Source organism: Rhipicephalus sanguineus, chromosome 6, assembly GCF_013339695.2.
Source record: "Rhipicephalus sanguineus isolate Rsan-2018 chromosome 6, BIME_Rsan_1.4, whole genome shotgun sequence".
In the NCBI taxonomy this organism is placed as follows: Eukaryota; Metazoa; Arthropoda; class Arachnida; order Ixodida; family Ixodidae; genus Rhipicephalus; species Rhipicephalus sanguineus.
The window spans coordinates 120,786,294-120,805,313 of NC_051181.1; the positions used below are offsets into that span (position 1 = coordinate 120,786,294).

General features: G+C 46.3%; 1 protein-coding gene across 1 annotated transcript in view; it reads right to left on the reverse strand.

Annotated features, from left to right (window-relative positions):
* Positions 1-6,013: 6,013 nt before the first annotated feature.
* The window catches only part of LOC119396285 (trichohyalin-like), a 110,373-nt gene continuing 97,366 nt past the window's right edge, over positions 6,014-19,020 (reverse strand). The window contains 4 exon segments of the mRNA XM_049417029.1: positions 6,014-7,986; positions 9,525-9,614; positions 14,611-14,758; positions 17,131-17,285. Coding sequence (XP_049272986.1) covers positions 7,960-7,986; positions 9,525-9,614; positions 14,611-14,758; positions 17,131-17,285 — 420 coding nt within the window. The 3' untranslated portion in view covers positions 6,014-7,959.

The window sequence follows — 19,020 nt, forward strand, 5'->3', positions numbered from 1 at the left end:
CTAAGTTCTTCCAGCCTTCAATGTAAGTGGCAGATTTTATTGTCCTAGGAAGTTGTGTTAAGGCCTAAGCTTTGTCCTACGGCCAACCCCTTCACCTATGGCAATTTTGTTCCATGGCAATGCACCCGCATCACGCGACTACATCAAGTGCGTCCACTAAAACGTCCGTTCAATACACTCAACAGTATACCGCGGTGTCTGTTTAGTTTCTCGTAATTACGCATGAAAACGGAACTCGTTAAGGCGTCCCTTTTAGAAATATGCGCCGCCACAGGTTCGATTCTTGCACGCGACAGAACCATAAGAGAAAATCAAGTTTAGAGATTTCTCGGAGCGCCTTGTGTTCAGATCGCTAAAAAACCTGTACCAAATTACAACCTCATTATGTATACCGCCAGATATCAGTGTCGAGTCATCGGTCCGCTTTGGAAACGTAGGTATACAAGCGCATAACTTTTTCTATGCTCTCATTCTTGTGAATAAAGGTACCCAACCAAACCTCCATGTTCCAACATCGAAACTCTCGAATTAAGCCCTAAGTATGACTAACCTGTCACTTGATGTGTGTGCGGGAAAGAGGCACCACAAAATCAATCCACATAGCGCATTATCTCCAGAAGGTCGCTTACGAAGAATATTTCGGTTTCAACGAGATAAACAAAAAAAAAAACTTCCAAACTCACATCTCTACTGTGCGACTAGTTTTTCTATAGAATGCTTCGAGATGGCACCGCTGTTAAGCATCTGCGGACAGCGACAACATTAAGAGAAGTCGACTGTCGTCACGCGGTTCTACAATGGCTATGGTGAGACCAGACGTTCCCCTACCGGTCTATACCGCGTGTTACGTCATAATATGTGCGTAACTAAGACTAAAGATAAAGGAGGTGAATTAGAGCAGAATGCGTGCCACGCCGTTTCGGCGACAGTTCTGAGGCGAACACGTTTCGCGTGGACAGACCTCATAAAGCACCAGTGCGCGACGACTATAAGTTTTAGGCTAACGAAAATGACGTACACGCATGTGTAATGACAAGTGATACTAAACGCTACGAAGCGGCGATATAAATATATAACGTTCCAATAAAAATTTTCAACTGGTCGCGTACGTACGTGAAAAAGGTTACACATTTAATGTCTCCGAGTGAAGTTTGTGCGTGTTTCCTACCGTTGCATTTGATTTCTTCTAGCTCCTTTCTTTCCGCAACATGCGCTCTTGTTATGCATTAAGAATTTACCGTTGTGCGTGCTGTGCCATTACAATGTGGGCCGTCCCTTCTTCAATATGATCAAATTTCGGGCAGATGAAACATGCTAGATTAACCTACAGCTTCACACTGGAATGCATGTTATCACTAGCAGCATTGGGATAACGACGACATCTTGTAAAATAACTTTTCGTTTGACTTAGTCGCGTTCCACTTTTGCTGAAATGATTGACGGCATTGAGTTTGTCCAGCCTTCATGAACTCGTCCACACAGGCAAGAATGGCGAAGGTTAACCAAAGCGCCACGAGGTGTCACCAGCATAGCTGCCTCCGCTGAAAGTATATGTTAGTACGTGTCCGCCATGCTGAAACCCCTCTATTGGTCGTCGATGTCATTTCCTGGTCACAACGTTTCCCGCTGCTCTACAGTGTCGGCCTCGAAATGCGGTTCACATAGTTACGTCACCAAGACCCATGCACTTGCCTCTTAAAAACGGCGACGTCAGAAAACTATAGCTGATGACACGAAAACCAGTTTTGCTATGACATTCTCCGAAGTTTTCCTTTCGCTTAACACGCCAGCGCTTTGCTTCGACCAGTACATGTATAGCAAAGCAGATCCCTGTAGAAGACACTCTCATTGCATGTATACACACCGAGTCCCACTCAACCAGGCTATACGATCACTCACAGGATACACACGCAAAATGGATGACGCCATCTTAGCCTATGTTTATATAGTGGCAGCCTTTTGTCTTTCTCAACCAAACCCCGCTGGGGTCATCCTCGCCCAAGTTTACAGACACGTTTACAAAAAAAAAAAAAAAAGCTGCGATAAAGCACGTCTGTTTGTTTGTTTCTTTCTTTGCCTAAATGCGTTGGCAGTGTTTCGACACTTCTGCGCGGCTTGAGCACGCGAGAAACCACCAGAAAGCGTAGTATAACAAAGGTATGCACGTTGACAACCTCTGCAGCGAGTTGTACAGCTTTCCAATCACCCTATCCCAGAAGCAATTCCAGTCAATATTCCGAGCTCGCGAGTTACCTTTACTTTTCTTCGTTTATTTAGTACCTGCGTTCATCGCTATTTGGCTCTTAGAAACTGATCAATACGTATTCCCTGTCGGACAGCTAAACGAACAGGATCGTTTTTTTCCCTCGCCAATCAAAAATAGTAAGGCCATCAGGTACGCAAGAAGACATTCAAGAAAGCATCGCAAGGAACGCCAGGATTCTCTTCTGCAAATGAATTGCGTTTGGAAAGCAGCACACGTCATGTCTCGCGGTATATATATACACATCTACGGGCTGAATGATGACAGACACGATACAACTATTAAGGCCGACTCCGAGCCCATTCACCAGAAGGGAGGCGCAGTCACCGATAGTAAGGCGCAGTCACCAATGGGGAGGCGCAGTCACCAGTGGAGACGCGAAGTCCCCAATAGGTACCCAGAATCACCAACAGTGGCATGCAAGGCTTCCACTCGCTTCCTTTCTCTTTTTGTCCTCGCTGCGTTCTGGTGACTCGAGTAGTTATAGAAGTGCTCAAGATCGCTTTCGGTGTAATAACTCTTAACACACTATAACGCTTAGATTGACGCGTCACGGAGCACGCTTGGAACCCAAGCGTCCCCGCTGAGTCCGTCTCGTTTGCTGGCCCGTCCAGGAGGATCAGCGGCACACGGGGACATAAGCTTAGGATGTATTTACACACATATTTATAATATATATCTCGCGAAGACAAACGCATAAAACAAACACGCACACACATGCGCACACATCAACATGTACATATATGCATTATGTATACATATACATAATATTTATATATATATTTATATACCTAAGTAATCATAGAGTGCACACCACGGTGACGAGGAGAGGCTGAGTTTCATTTCATTTCTTGTTTCGAGGTTACACAGTTTTTAGTTGAGGATTTTACAGACACTGGGGGGCGACAGAGGTGTAAATAATGATGACGGTACACGCGTAACAGTGTGTAAAAAACAACAAACAATAGAGAACGAACAATGCAACAACAGTGTTTCTTTTCTTCATCTTCTTCTGCAGACGTCCATCTACATTAACGGAACGACATCGCACACATCTCGGCAAGAGTGGGCTGCAAGCCGGCACGGTACCAAATAAAAACATAGTAAAGTCCAAGCGCTGTGAACCCGCCTGTCTACAGCATGTGAGCGACACAAAGACAATTATTAAAAATTAAATTAAAAAAAATGGGGTGAACAGTGACCGCTTACAAACGTGTTCCACGTGTGACTGGCCTGCACACGCCCGATAAGGGAGCGAAAGGAGCGCGCGAAGCGTGGGAATGATTTGAAACGTCTGAGAGATAGACTAGAGAGATAGAGGCACTGCAGATTAGCGGAACAGAAAGGGCCGCTCCGTATGGTCTCGTCCCCTTGCAAAAGAGGGAACCTACACTCCCCCATCCCTCATCATCATCATCATCAGCCTGTCTACGCCCACTGCAGGGCAAAGGCCTCTCCCATGTTCCCCTCCCCCATCCCTATCCCATACCAAAACCCCGCTTGAGGAGCGGATTACAGCACGCCTATATCTCGGACGCACGGAAAGTTAGTTGCGAGATGTACTGCGTGTAGCTGGGCAAAAAATTCCTGCTCGACACGATTCCTGCGACAAACAGCCAGATTTCATTTTTTTTTTTCCTGCTAGTCCCGTTTCCAGGCCTTCGTAACGGCTGCAAAGCTTGTTCATGGACTGTAATTAGAGCTCACATTAATTCTCACTTGCCATCATAAAAAATGGTAACGCGCGCGAACACGGACACAAGAGAATAGAACAAGACAATGTGTCCGTGTTTGGACGCCTTAGCTTCTCTTGTGATGAAACCTTACCAGCTAGCTCCAATTTCTGTCAATCTGAATGTCAGTTGTCGTTGAGCATGGATGCGGCCCAGACGTGCTGCTGCAAACCTGCTCTAACAACCTCGCGGCAACGACAACGTCAGTCTAATTACGACATCATTACTGCAGGAGCCCCTCCAGTTGCCGAACAGACTTTGTTGCCAACCCAGTCTTTGGTCACACTAACTGCCGATGGCGACAGTGATACCACTGATCGTGGTCGCGACAGCTACACCCAACATGGTCACGACTTTCCGAGCGTCGGGTTTAACTTCGAGCCCACCACATCGCGTGTCTAAAGAGTGCCGAATGCCTGAAGACCACGTGGCGCATGGGCAGGGACGTAGGCGCCGTCGAGGTTATTGCATAGCTAGCTGCACCATGCTGCGTCAAAAGGCTACCGGTCGGCCTATCTGCCAAATGAAGTCTTCTGCAGAGTAACCCGAAAGAGCCGTTCCCTTTCCCTGAAGCCGTCTATCTTGTCTGGCCGCCTACTGGTGGTTCCGGAAACCTTGAGGCCGGAACGCGTTCTGCTCTGTTCGCAAGTAAATCGGAACTCTGGGCTTTGACACAAGTCCCGGTTATCAGTGGTTTCCGGATTGTCTGCTGTACCTGAAGGCCGTGCCAAGGCCCATCCGGACAATATTCACTAAATACTTCATTAAGATCGGACTTATCCTAAATTTGCTTAGGTCTGCAGTATGATCCTGCGCAACACTCTCTGATCCGGCGTCGATTTGGAATTTCTCTACAGCTCCGTCCGACATGCTCGTTGGCGCGTGCCCTTAATGGCGGAACGAGTAATAATGATGAGTAGCATCATTGTCTGAACGCGAGGCAGGTTACCCGGTACTTAAAACCAGTTAATACCTTCTGGCGTTAAACGTGTCCACTATTGTTATTCAACGACCATATCGGTGACGACAAAACACTGCCCGGGTTCCTTTTACTTTCTTTAGGTAGGCCGAGATCGACCGCATCGACCAAACTTGAACAACAAACAGATTTTATTTTTACTATGGTAAGGGCTCTCACCGGTCCTCTTAAAGGCCAACTCCGGCGATTTTTCGAGGTCGATGGATCTCAGTGAAATTAGCTGGGTACGTTCCTTTGCACGTTTCCGTCATTTATGCCAAATTACAGGCTTGAGACATGCGCAGATTGTTTGCAAATGAATTTTAAAGATTGTCTGCAAACGCCCTCCTGGCTTCCCACAATTATTGGCAACATTGCGTCTGTGACGTCAGTGTTGGCAAGGCGGCGGAAGTGACGCAGCCGAGGGCACCGCTAACTTCGGCGCTTAGGCCGCTACAGCGAGCGTCTGCTGTGCACAAGGCGACCGACAGCGTGGGTTTGGCCGGCGCTTCGCTGGTCGTCCCGGCTGTCACAGTTTTCATACTCCGCGCCGGCGTGACCGGCATGCCTTGTACGACTTCCGGTTCGTTCGTAACAACATCTACGTCATACGTAGACAGTACACTCGGTTGGGTTTCGGTTTCGGTGTTGCGCTTTTTTGCTTATTTAATATTATTCTCCAATTTGACGAGTACTTCTGCTATCGGGCCCGTAAGAGGAGCGTCTCAGGAACATAAAAGCACCATTACTTTGACATGGCCAAAAAATCGCCGGAGTTGGCCTTTAAGGGCTGCCACCTGATTTATGCCACTTGGGAGTATTAGCCAGGTATTCATTAATAAAGATTTCCTGAAGTGAGCCTTGTGTGGTTCTTCGCGGGCTACGCGAGTTGACTGCTCCGGGAATAATAATTTGAATATGGGAAGATTAAAGACATAAGCCTTGCAATACCCCCCCCCCCCCCTACGCGTGCTGCTTATGAACAACTACGGAGCTAACAGATAAGTGCAACGTAAGACACCTCTTGTGTTAGGTCACCCGAGCACACAATCATCCATTTTTCTTATAGACTAAAGGATAACCGTAGCGTGCACTGTGCTTCTTACGTCACACACAACCTGTCAGTTAAGTGTTCTACACGTTTAAGCTCATTCATGTTCTTACGTCAAGAATACTATGTCTTTACAGCTACGTGTGATAACAGTACAACCTTGTCTCGACTCTAGTGATATGTGCCCTCGTTTAATATTCCTCCGTCACTTAAAACCTGCTGAGTCACTATTGGAACGCCAGCTCCTACGATTGTGCTTCAGCTACAACAAATGAACGAAACGTTGTCCTTGCTGATCGGTGGAACAACGTCTAAGTGGCTTTTTCTTGTTGCCAGGAAAACACGGAAGAAATGCAGTAAGGTGCGAGTGTCAGCTACGGTGGGTATTTTTTGTCGTGGCGAAACAATAGCGTAGAGGCGGGGAACATTTGATGGACGTGAGGTCATGACGTCCCGTTTCCATAAGGAACAAGGGACAGTGTGACTCCTGTACCAAAGTTGTGTGCAACATTCGCGCTATTGCTTCGTCGCATGTATGAAACAACGCGCATGGTAATTCCACGTTGCATTTGTGAACGCCTTGCACACTTTTTCTTTAGATCCACAGAGCATGCCTAAGTCTAATCGAAGTCTAAGTACACGTATGTGTCAATGTCAGTCCAATCTGTTGTCGCAAAGAGTATTCTTATCCAAGTGTATTTATATCATTGACCGGTGCCTTCATTACCGAACCGTAAGTCATAATCTTCGCAATAACCGATATTATGTGTACGATCTGCCATGGTTTGCGATTAGCTTTCTTATTTATAGGCACAACGAAACGCGAAAGCCAGGTCATAGCGCAGACGTTGCAAGTCTTAGCTAGTCCTCCAGGTCAATCCCGAACACAGCGGCTGAAATGCTTCGCGAAACGAGGTTGTTTTCAGGTTAGTGCGGTCATCTATCCGCTTTATGTGACATAACGCGGCTGTCCGCCTGCCCTAACCGTAGAGAAGTTCTCCGGTTAATAAGGACACACTGCGCGTTAAACTCTTTCCATGAGGCAAAACCGAAAGGAAGGTTGCTTTCTCACCTATAAACATACAGCACAAGCAAAACGGGGGGATGGCACACCGAATGCTCGTTTCGAAAATACGCACAACATACAGCAATGTGTATATGATGAACGCGCCTCAATTAATGGGCGCAGAGGAAAGCACACGTCATCGTAAAAACACACAATATGTACAGACAATAAAAGCGACAACTTTCTCATCTTATACAAGAAACGAATCGTACATCAGCTTGCGTTAAACAAAATAAAGATGTACGAACAAGATAGCTTGCAGCAAATGAAGTACTGAAGCATAGTTTACATACCGTTGTCCGTTAGACACCAAGAAAAAACGGTAGCGGACTTACAGTAACAAGAGAAGTAAAAAGAAGAATTCTAGATATTTTGGTTCTTAGCAAAATACAGCGCAGTGGATTTATATGACCGAAAGATATCGTGGATAAGTCTTTCCTTCGCTGACACAAACAACGACATATGGAAAAAGTCGACGGGCTGAATCTTTACAAAAAAGAAAGTTCAAAAGAAACCGGGAAGGCTATGGTTAAAAAAGAAGCTCGGGTCATCATGGCATGTGCGAATTCGCACTCGTCATGGACTTCCCGTCTGGTTTTTGGCACGGTGACAAAAATGAACGAAATATTTAACAATGAAATAAATAGTACGTACATCACGGTAGTACCAGTACAAAACAACAACAGGTAAATATATGGCACCAAAAAGATAACAAGCAGGAGTGAAAAAACAAAATGAAGGCTGTGGTCTCGTGGAATAGGCGAAGGCGGTATGTGGAGGGTTGTGGCGGCAAGAGGGAGTTATTTGGTTCCCGTTGACTCCAGCCTTACTCGCCATCAAGGCTTATCCGAATCGAAGGCAGCTGCGTTGGCGCGATGTCCGGGAGGATCACGTTGTCTTGTTCGCCGTGTCACCCTGCAAAAGTGGAGCCTTAACTACAGAAAACAATATAACGCGTTCACTGTTAGGCATGCGTTTGCATAGTCGGTACAGTTCCTCTTGCGTGTGCGTTTCAGACGAGTACCTCATATCAAAGCGTTAGGCTCGGACCCTGAGGCGTGATTCATGCTCCTGAATCACGTCCGCTAGGTGGAGAAGGCCAGCGGAGCCCTGAACATGGACTCTTAAATTAGCTCTTGAATTCCGCTTTACTCCATTTCCTCTCGTAAAGTTTTGATCTTCTTATTCATTTAGCTCCTTCCAGTGCGGGATCGTAAAGTTATCTCCCTAGAATTCCTCATTTCTCCATGTAATGAGAGCTCCGAGGAAGGGGGGGGGGGGGTGTAGTACAGGGTTAGCGAGCACATGACATGTTACGTGCGCTGCAGCTTAAAGGGGCGATGACACCCAATTTTCACTCATAATCTGTGTTATGTGTGTTAATCCTTCGGTCTTCACAAAGGAGCTGGCGACATTTCAGCTCATTTGGTCGGGTACTTAGTTTATAATGAATATTTTTATAAACACGCGAGTGACCCCGGAATCTGACAACACTGGCGCACTCGCGAGCCGTGACTTAACAAGCCACTTGCTTTGCGAGCGTCTGTATTCCGGCCAACCATATTGTTTCGTGGTCAGTACGTTGCTCGTACAATGGAGCTATTTCAGCTTTCTTGAGCTTCACATTGAAAACTGAACGATTTGCACCGGCTGAAACTTAGGTAGAAGGCGACGGCTCCACTCTATGAAGCACATGACGTCACGCACGCAATAGCAAAATGGCGGTAGCCGGAAGTGGGCGCGGTTTACAGCCGGCGACTTCTAGGGCTCATTTTGCTATGAAATATTCTTTCACAGTCCATTTTTCATATATGTACAGGCACAATAGACCCTCTACTTATATTTTTCGCTGAAAACCGCACTTTGGTGGGTGACCGTGTCATGGCAACGCTTTTAGGAGGCGTTGGTCATGGCCCCTTTAAGCAAACTACGAGACGGGGAACTAACTGAGCGGCTGAATTTTTTTGTGTGTGCGGGTATTAGGCACGCGAAGCTGTCAGACGATCAACGCAGATAAAGCATAGATAAAACTGCCCGCGGTATAAGCTGAAATTATAAGCTGAAGAGAATTCGCAGGAAATACTCGCAAAAGTGCTACAGAAGGAATGCCTTGAAGTGAACGCAAGCTATGAATAACTTACTCTTCGCAGTTAAAAAAAAAAAAAAACGCGAACTCCGCACAATGGCGGGAAGGAAGTTGGGTATAAAGGTGAAACCGCGCAAGACATGCTATTTTTGGGGCTATGAAACGAAAACTTGTTGCATTCCTGCTTAGAGCAGGAATCTGTAATCTTGCAAAAGAAAGGGCGGACTAATACAGTTTACGGTTCACCTAGGAATGACTTAACAATATAGGCACTTTGTTCAGCGAACGATTGATGAGATTATTATGTTTGTCGATTTGCTGAAGGGCACTCTCGTTTTGCGTCCCAAGGCTAATGGAGCAACTGTACCTGCTCATTCGCCGTGTCGCCATCTCCGGTGCCGTTGACCCGTTGCAGGGCGTCGTCGGCTTCAGCGATCATCTTGACACGGCTCTGGTTCTGCAGCAAGCGAAAATGAACAGCTTTACATGCAGACTTGACAAAGTATCGGCGAATAAAGCATTCTTCTAGTATACCCTGTCAAATGAACAGACTTGCTAAAAAAAAAGAACATAAGTACTAAGCGACTCGTGGTTGCAATTTTACACTACACGTCCTGCGGCATTTATTGTTGAATAGCTCGCATGAGCTTAATGAGACAATTTATATAACCGAAATGTGATAAGCAATAAGATCTCCGTAAAGTTATGAAGTATAGCTGTTTTTCATACTAATTGCCTTAATGAACACTCTCAGACACTTATTCACAATCACAAGTTCTTTGTTTTATTTCTTAAGTGAAAGCTGCCTGATTATAACTCCCTCGGAGTAATAGCATTTAACGACAATGTAGTTTTTTCTTGCGCGCGCATAATCTGCAACAAAACTAGCACAAACGGTTTTTAATTGTCTCCTTCAGTGTAACTTTATCGCTGCAACATTTGATGACTTCCTTTCGCTTATTTCATGAACTAGTAAACTTATACGAAAAGCTTTTTTTTTTTTTCGTCACGTAGAGAACGTAGGGTTTCTATAGCATGAGGACGTCCCAGGATTACATTAGAATTTTCCGTGTAACCACTTCACACGTGTATGAATTCTACCCGGTTAAATCAGTCAGGTTCACTACACTTTCATTCCTATGTTTGCAGAATGGGGACTACATGAAAGAACTCTCTACAGGAACACCTAGAATTTAAGCCATGCACAACTTCATGACTAACATATTGTGGTGCATCTGTCCATCCACTGGAAAAATATGTCTGAAATAAAACAGCGAAAACAATGGAAGAAGTCAGCCCATGACATGACAACATATATTAACACCGTGAGCTGACCCCCAGCCCTCTAGTTTGCTTGGTAGAACCACACACACACACGCACACACACAACCACACACACACACACGCACACACAGACACATACACACACACGCACACGCACACACACGCACGCACGCACGCACGCACACACACACACACAATCCTCGAACTTGAAGCACAGGTCCAGTTGGAAGTGTTTCAATATGCATAATAATAATAATAATAATAATAATAATAATAATACCTGGGGTTTAACGTCCCAAAACCCACGATATGATTATGAGTGACGACGTAGTGGAGGGCTCCGGAAGTTTCGACCACCCGGGGTTCTTTAACGTGCACCTAAATCTAAATACACGAACCTCAAACATTTTCGCCTCCATCGAAAATGCAGCCGCCGCGGCCGGGATTCGATCCCGCGATGTTTCAATAAGCAGGCGACCCACTTAAGATACCATTATTTTAATCAGCACTATCGCGTTTGATGTACTACCTTCCGGAATCTCGTAAGCGCCAGAAGTTTTTCGAGAAATTCTATATGAAAATATTCAAGGGTCTCCCAGGAGTGAGGGCTCATGTAGACGACATATTACTCTGGGATACTTCAACGAAAGAGCACGATGAACGGCTAAGATTAGCACTAGAAGCGGCGGAACGAGCGGCCTTGACATTCAACGCAGTGAAGTGCACAATTGGAGCAAGAAGGATTTCCTAGGTGGCGTAATCTGCAGTGAGGGAGTACGGCCGAGTTCCTCCCTGATACAATGCATGATGCAAATGCCCGAGTCGAAAGACAAGCATTCAGTGCGAAGAATGCTCGGCGTGGCAAACTCATGAGTAACGTAACTTCGGGACTAATATATAAGCTTCATGACTAGCATAGCGTCTGTCCTGTCGACTTCTTTCCTTCTGTTCTTGCTGTTTGTCTGTTCATACAAATTACAATAAGTGGCAAACTAATTCAGCACATTTTTGCCAGCGTTGGCACACAAGACCGCACTGATACGAAGTTTGCTGAAGCAGGGCAAAACGTGTTTATGGACGGCAAGCCACGCCAAAGAGTGGAAACAGCTATGCGAAAGCATGAGCAAACAGCTACTGCTGTCGCTTTTTGACCCTGGGAATGAAAGTAAGATATCGTGCGATGCACCACAGAACGGCTTGGGTGCTGCTTTGCCACAGTGTCAAGATACAAAGTGCAAACCAGTCGCTTACGCATCGAAAGCTCTTTCGCTATCCCAGCATCGATATTCGCAGATAGAGAAAGAGGCGAAGGCTATTGTGTATGGCTGTGAAAGATTCAATCATTTTGCGTATGTGTGAACGGTTATCGCGGAGATTGATCCCCGAGCTCTCATTTCGATATCTGTTAAATGCAATCGGTGACACGCTCCCCTGGCTGAAACGTTTTTTAGTGAGACTGCTTAGTTATGACAATAGAATTCTTTTTGTTCCAATATAACTGCTCTTCCTGGCCGGGCCCCAGTCAACTGCGAGAAGGTCGACACCGACATTGAAGACGCGGAAGTACACGCCGTGAGTATCGTTTCGTCTCGTGTGAACCCTAGAACTTTAACGCGACTGATCGCTGAGACAATTTACGATGAATACTTGAGCAATGTGCTCAAACGTCTGGGCAGAAGCGAACAGGTCAAAGACCAGCTGAAGCCATTTACTGGCGAGCTCTCGCAAGTCCAGGGAGTTCTGTTAAAGGGATGCAAGATTGTCATTCCCATCAGCGTGAGGCGCGAGACACTGGAAAAAAATTCACCAAGGCCACTCTGGTATAACCAAATGCAAGTCGAGAGCCCAAGAAGCTCTCTTCTGGCCAGGTATGAATAGCGACATTGAAGCCTTTGTACTGGGACACGCAGTATGCAGGAAATACTCGAACAGTCAGCAACGTGATCCGCTGAAAATGCGTCCAGGACATGAGCAACCGTGGCACCGAGTCGGTATTGATAACTTGTTTATGCGTTTACGACACGCTGTCCAACTTTCGAGAGGTGGAACTACTTAAAGGTAAATCGGCTAGCACCTTCATTCAAGCAACCACAGTAAAACCTCGGTGATACGAATCTCGCGAGGTTATCAAAAATATTCGTATCATTCGAAATTCGTATCACCAGAAAACATATAAAATTAGCATGCGACAAAAGAAAGTTGGCATACGTTTTGATTCAGTGTTTCTCAGGGCCGCAGCGACGTCATGAACAGCCCTGAATGATTGCCAGTAAAGTTTTTAGATGTCATGCGATCATGCTTGTAATCGTAAATGTACGGCGCATGCGCGCGTGTGTAATTAATGAACCACATGTGTTGTGTCCCGTGACCGCTAGTAGGCCCTTCCTAATCTTACTACGCTTTTCTGCATGACACAAAAGTACTGCGGCGAAAGTGACTTAAGAAGCGCTTTGCACGCAATAGATAGAGGCCAAGCTTCTTCGCCAAGACCATCCGCTTCGTTTCTTGGGGTCTTTGTCCACCTTTAATAGGACTTCATGACGGACCCGCAGCCCAAGTTTCAGTCTTATTTCATAGAACGTCTGATTGCGGGGACATGGCCTGCATCGACGTGGCAGGCACGTACGTGTCAACACAGTACAAAGACGCTGCTGCCTCGATCACAGGAGCACGCGTCAACGCGTCGGGAAAAAAAAAAGCGCGACGTCAACTTCATCTGTAATCTAAATGCGAAGGCGCCTAAAGGCCTCCATGGTTCGCGCCCACTACCTCGGAGGCAATGACGCACCATGGATGGTCGCGCAGCGCGCATGTCCGCGCCCGCGCGTGACTGCCGGGTCTTCCGCGACCGCGCGGGCAGCACCTGTTCGTACCTGTGCGCTAGCGTACGTTCGTATCAAACCTCGCGGGGTGCAAATCGGTTCGCAACAACCGTATTCCAATACATTGCACGCTAATGGGCCTTGGCCGGGACCACAGAAAAATTCGTATCACCCCGAAATTCGTACGAGCCGTGATCGTATCACCGAGGTTTTACTGTAGCTCCATCTTCACGCGATACAGCATACCTGTGAAGGTATGTTCAGACAATGAACCCCCTCTCTCAAGCGACCAGTTTACCACGTTTTTAGGCGAATACAACTTTCACCACATCATCTTCAGACCTACACCCACAGTCAAATAAATCGCCTAGCAGAGAACGGGGTATACAAGTGGTCAAACAGAGAATACTGCTGAAACGAATCAATATATTTGGCTCAGTTTGCTTGCTTACAGAACGACCCCTTTGGAAGGCGCGGCGTCACCGGCAGAGGCCCTTCAAGCCAGAAAGCTACGAACGATGCTGCTATACATTTAGGATGGCCCTGGTTTACATATCTTCAGAAATCATCAGAAAAGGAGCAACCGGCAACCGCTGCCACCACTGAGCCAAGCTGAAGTTGTGTGAGTGAGGAAGTGTTCCTGGGACAAAAAAGCAAGGGTCGTGCTGTGCTGTGCTCAACCCAAGTCCTACAAAGTGGTTGCAGAAGATGGAAAACTTCTGCGTCGCAAGCGAAGGCATTTGCTGCCTACTAAAGAAACATTTCGGCGTGCGCTTGATGACGGCGACGATAGGGAGGACACCCCCGGGAACATCACAACGCACTCGCAAAAGCAGCAAAAGAGGGCAAGTGCAGCCCGTCAATATTGTAATGCGCATCAACACAGTTATGAGCTGGTACAGCACAGGCTGCCCAATGCGCATATAATACAAGCAGTGGCATGCACGGCCGCGCGCACGGCGTCACGATGGGAAACATGAACGCTTGGAGAGCTCAAGGAGAGATTCGCGTTTTGACGAGCGTGAAATGTGGAACAGATGTATACAGGAGGCATTGAAAGAAACGCGAACAGCGCGTCGCTCAGTTTTCATCACGCTCTGATCTTGATGGCAATAAAAAGATGCTAGATGGTACTTGACTGTATCATGAATGACTCTAGCGGCTTTTTATCGCCATCGAGGCTACAACCGCTTGAAAATAAATGCAAAACAGCAGAGAGTGTAGATAACACATGTTCGCATTTCTTTCCATCCTCACTGTACGTCATTCGAATGCACGGCATGCGTAAGACACGTGCGTTACACATTGTTCCTATGGTGGGTGTATTGTGACGTCAGTATACTGCACCTCCATCTTGATCCTCTGAACAAGACGCTCCTTTTCGGCGCGCAAGCTCTCCGCCTGACGCCTGGTGTTCTCGTCCTGGATCGGCTGCTCTTCCAATAGAGCCAGGTGCGCATCTTTTTCGCTGATGGCTGCCGACAGTGCCTCCAACCTGCAGATCACGTTAGACAAGGCAAGTGTCAATCATCTGGATGGTTACTTGTGATTTTCGCTGCCATGGACAACGCCGTTTTCAATAAAACGTCGCTTCTCTTCAGATCTCCGAAAGTGAATAGTATTGGTATATGCTCTCCCGGTATACTTGCAATGGACAGTGTACTAGTATACAGGACAATAATGGCAGCTTTCTTCTGAAAACGGAGGATTCAGGTGTCCGTTTTCAATGAGAATGCTATATTGTACGCTCTACCATACGAGCTATGCAGAAGACTATCAAATAGCAGCGCGAAGGCGAATTAATCGACAACCCGAAGCAACGAAACAACTCAATATGGCCGGTTTGTTCTGTGGAAACCATAACAACATTCGTGCTACGAACGGGTGGATTACGATATTTCTCTCTCATGAAATTCACTCCGCTATTCGCGTTTCCTCTGAAAACGGCAATATCCTCAGAAAGAATGTGCCATGTTCAGTGCCTCTGCGTTTCGAGTTGTCGATTCATTCGCGCTGCCATCTGCTAGCCTCATGGTAAGCTCAAACGGAGAGTAAATCTTTGACGAGTCGGTAGTGGTTGGTAAAGCGCAGTACGGCACGTACTGAAGACGACGAGCGAAGACGACATACGATCGTATTCTTTAGCCCGTGTCGTTCTGCGCCGTTAACGTCTAGCTCAGGTTGTCGAGTGACTGCCCCTCAGAAGCGTTGGTCCCGGGTTCGAAACTCGGACAAGGCGAAATAATTTCTGCACTAAGAAGCTTCCTTTCTGAAAAAAAAAAAGAGAATTAAAACCAGTTCCATGCCTGTGAAATATGACTAAACAGCGGAGCGGGCCACCAAGCGCCACTACCTGGCGAACACAGATTGAGATATTTCTTCATCGTCTTATACTTCTTCTTTCTTTTTCTTCTTCTTTTTTTCCTTGTTTATCTGCTAGTTCTCATTTTTTCTACGTAATTGTCATTGACGATCGAAACTGTCAGTTACGTGTTTGTAAATGTGCATTTCTGCAATTACATGCCTGTAAATGGCCCCAATACTAGCCTTCGGCTAAGGGGCCATAGAGTGTTTGCAATCGATCTGTATTTATTTCATGCGAATAAACTTCAAACTTCAAACTTTCAATGTTCTTTCTTTCTTTATCTCTTTCCACATCTTATTCCCTTCTCCTTTCTTTCATCTTTCCTTCTTTCTTAATCTCTTTCTATATTACCCTCTCTCCTCCTTTCCCTCCTCTTAACCCTCACCCTCACTTCACTTAACTCTCACCCTCACTTTCACACCCCTTGCTATGCTATACTCTACACGGTTATGCTATGGTTTACCTTCTCAGCTCCTCCTATTCCTTCTCCTTTTCATCCTCCTCATCCCAACATCAATCCCCTCAACTTCACTTCCCTTTTCCATCCCCTTGCTAAACTATACTATACAACGCTATGCCATGCTTAACCCTCTCCCATCCTCCTTTCCTTCGTCCTCACCTCCACTTTCCTTTCTATCCCCCTTTTTTTTACTATACCACGCATGGCTATGTTATGCTAGGAGCTGCTTGGCACATACCTGCTTTCTGTAGCGGATACCCGCCGAGTTTTTGTCTACAACTCTGCCCTTACTCCGAGCTTAAAGGGGTACTGGCACAAAATTTCGCGGCCGAGATAGCCTGCGGGATCGATTCCCGTGAACATGCGTATATCATTTGCAAAATATCAACAGCGAATAAAGCTTGGAAGGTATTTTAAGTGAATTTTGAAGTTTGCGTGAGAGATCGACACTCTCGCGCTGTTGACACCCTCAAAGGTGACCCTCGATGGCCCCCCTACTTCCCTCACGTGACTACGCTGCAACAAGTTATGATGACGTCATAACCGCCTTTATTTATTTATTCTTTTTTTTTTCTGCCGCCTTAGCTCCAGCAGCCGACTTCTCGGCGGCTGCTCGCGAACTGCGCGGAACTGCGCCGCAGTTCTGTGTGCCGACGTGATCGAGCGCTGCATCCGCTAGGTGGTGATAGTTGCACCCGGTAACTTGTCGTTATTGAAACCGAACTGACACTGGTCCGTAATGATGCGCCTGTAATTAATTATCTGTCGCGCGCTGCAGCAAGCGATGTGCCGTGTTATGACTAACAGGCCCCCAGCAAACACAATGCAACAAAAAAAAAAGCGCGAGGCCAAAATATTTCTGTCAGTATCCCTTTAAACAGCCCCGCTGTCAAAATCTGCGTAACTTTCCTCCGTAGCTTAATCCACGCTACAAACGGATGGGTGAAAGTGTTATACATTCCACATCCTCCACTCCACCTTGTGGGTTCCATAGAAGAACTGATTGGGACACGTGAACGTAAAGTTGTGTGACGATGCTCACTTCATGTCGTATAGCTCATCCAGGTGTCGCTTCCGTTCCGCCCACATTGCCTTCCAGCAGACGTCCTTCATTTGGAACCTGAGGTCGGGGCAGCTGCCGCAGCGGAAGCACTCGCTACTCCTCGCGCGACGCAGCTGGGCCTCCAAGTCTGTTACCTGTAATAAGGGCCGTGAAACGAATCACACGGTGTCCGAGACGAAAAGAAGGGAGACAACGAGCAAGGCTGTGCATCGCCGTAAAAGTTTCCAAGATTTTAAGCACTTTTAGGAGAGGAAAGCTTTCTTTTTTTTGTTGTTGTTGTTAAAAAAGGAGCTAAGTGAAGTAGGACGGTAGGAATGTGGAACCTTAGCTGCCAGTTAAAGAGCCCCGTTTAGCCTGTCCCGTTCATTGACCATATTTAGTAACGAAAAGCTTTCAATTACAACGCATTATTTCTGAATTACTAATACGTAGGAGCTTACCAAGACAAGTAATACAATAAACGATCCCAGTACAAGAGGCTCGCATGACAAATTCACTGGATAGTATAGACGAACAAGTTGCACACGAAGGTCGTGTTCAGAAGCGACAGCAGAAATCCTTATTGAAGCAAGTGATGTTAGAAACCCCTTATTCCCACCAGGTTGGTGGACATCGCTAGTCCGGGATGTCATTGGTCGAAGCCGTCGACCGAGCCCTCGGGACCAGAGTTTCTTGTTCTTCCAGTTTCGAGATACTGAGCAGAGTCGCCTCCCAGTCCTGCTCGGTGTGGTGGGGGATTCGGGTTAAACTTTGGTTCAGCTGGCAGGCCCAGACCATATAACAAGTGTCGGCCACTTCACCACAGTACCGGCACTTCCCACTTATTTTTGGGTCATAATGTTTTAGTACGGCTGAACATAGCAGCGTGTTTGCCTCATTTTGCTTAGTAGCAGCCTAGAAAATAGTAGTACTTCGCTGTTCCTTCATGAATACAAGAAGATTACTTTTTATCCTCTTTAGATACATATGTCGGCACCAGCTATCACGCATCAGAGAGGCCCATGACAAGGTATGCTAGTGTCTGTTCTTGTATACACTTGCACATGCGTTCTTAGCAAGGAAACACGTTTCTTACAATAAACGCGCACAATACGGTTACACACCATTCAACAACATAACAAAGTGAAAGAAAACACAGATACGACGTCTCGTAAAACTATCTCCTGTGATACATACACATTCTATACGTAACAATTTACTCTCGTAGTTTATGCTTTACTCGTTAGTTTATTGGGTCTAACGTACCAAAGCGGCTCAGGCCGCCTTTTTTTAATCGTTCTTATAATCTTACAATCAGCTCTCGCTAGACAAGGTAAATTGGAGGTCACTGGGAGAGGCCTTCGTCCTGCAGAGGACATACAGTAGGCTGGTGATGACGATAACCATGCTTATTATGGAAACGAGTATGACTCAATCAGAACTCGTGTCCACACAACGTAGCCTATGCTCTGCGAAAAGACGGCGCCTTAGTGAGTGGTCTTCACACTTTTTTTTAATATTTACTAGATTAGCTGGAAACTGAGTTAATCACGAAACACGTTCACAGATTGACTTTGCGACGAAACGGCCAGGGTAACAAAATAAGAAGGAGACGCTGATAAAATTGACGTTAGACGACGTGCAGTACCTTCTCCAGTTTTTTTTTTCCTTCCATGTTGTTTATTCTTCTTATTATTACTTTTTGCCTCGATTATATCAATGAGTCATTTTGTAAACTATCTATTTCTAAACATATTTAGAATATAAGATAATTTCATTTCTAAAACAAGGTACCACCCGTTTCGTGGCAAAATCCCCCGCGGTGGGTTGCGCCCAAGGGGGTTTAAAACGAATTGCTCGAGCAGAAATCATGCCTCTAGAGTGAAGCCG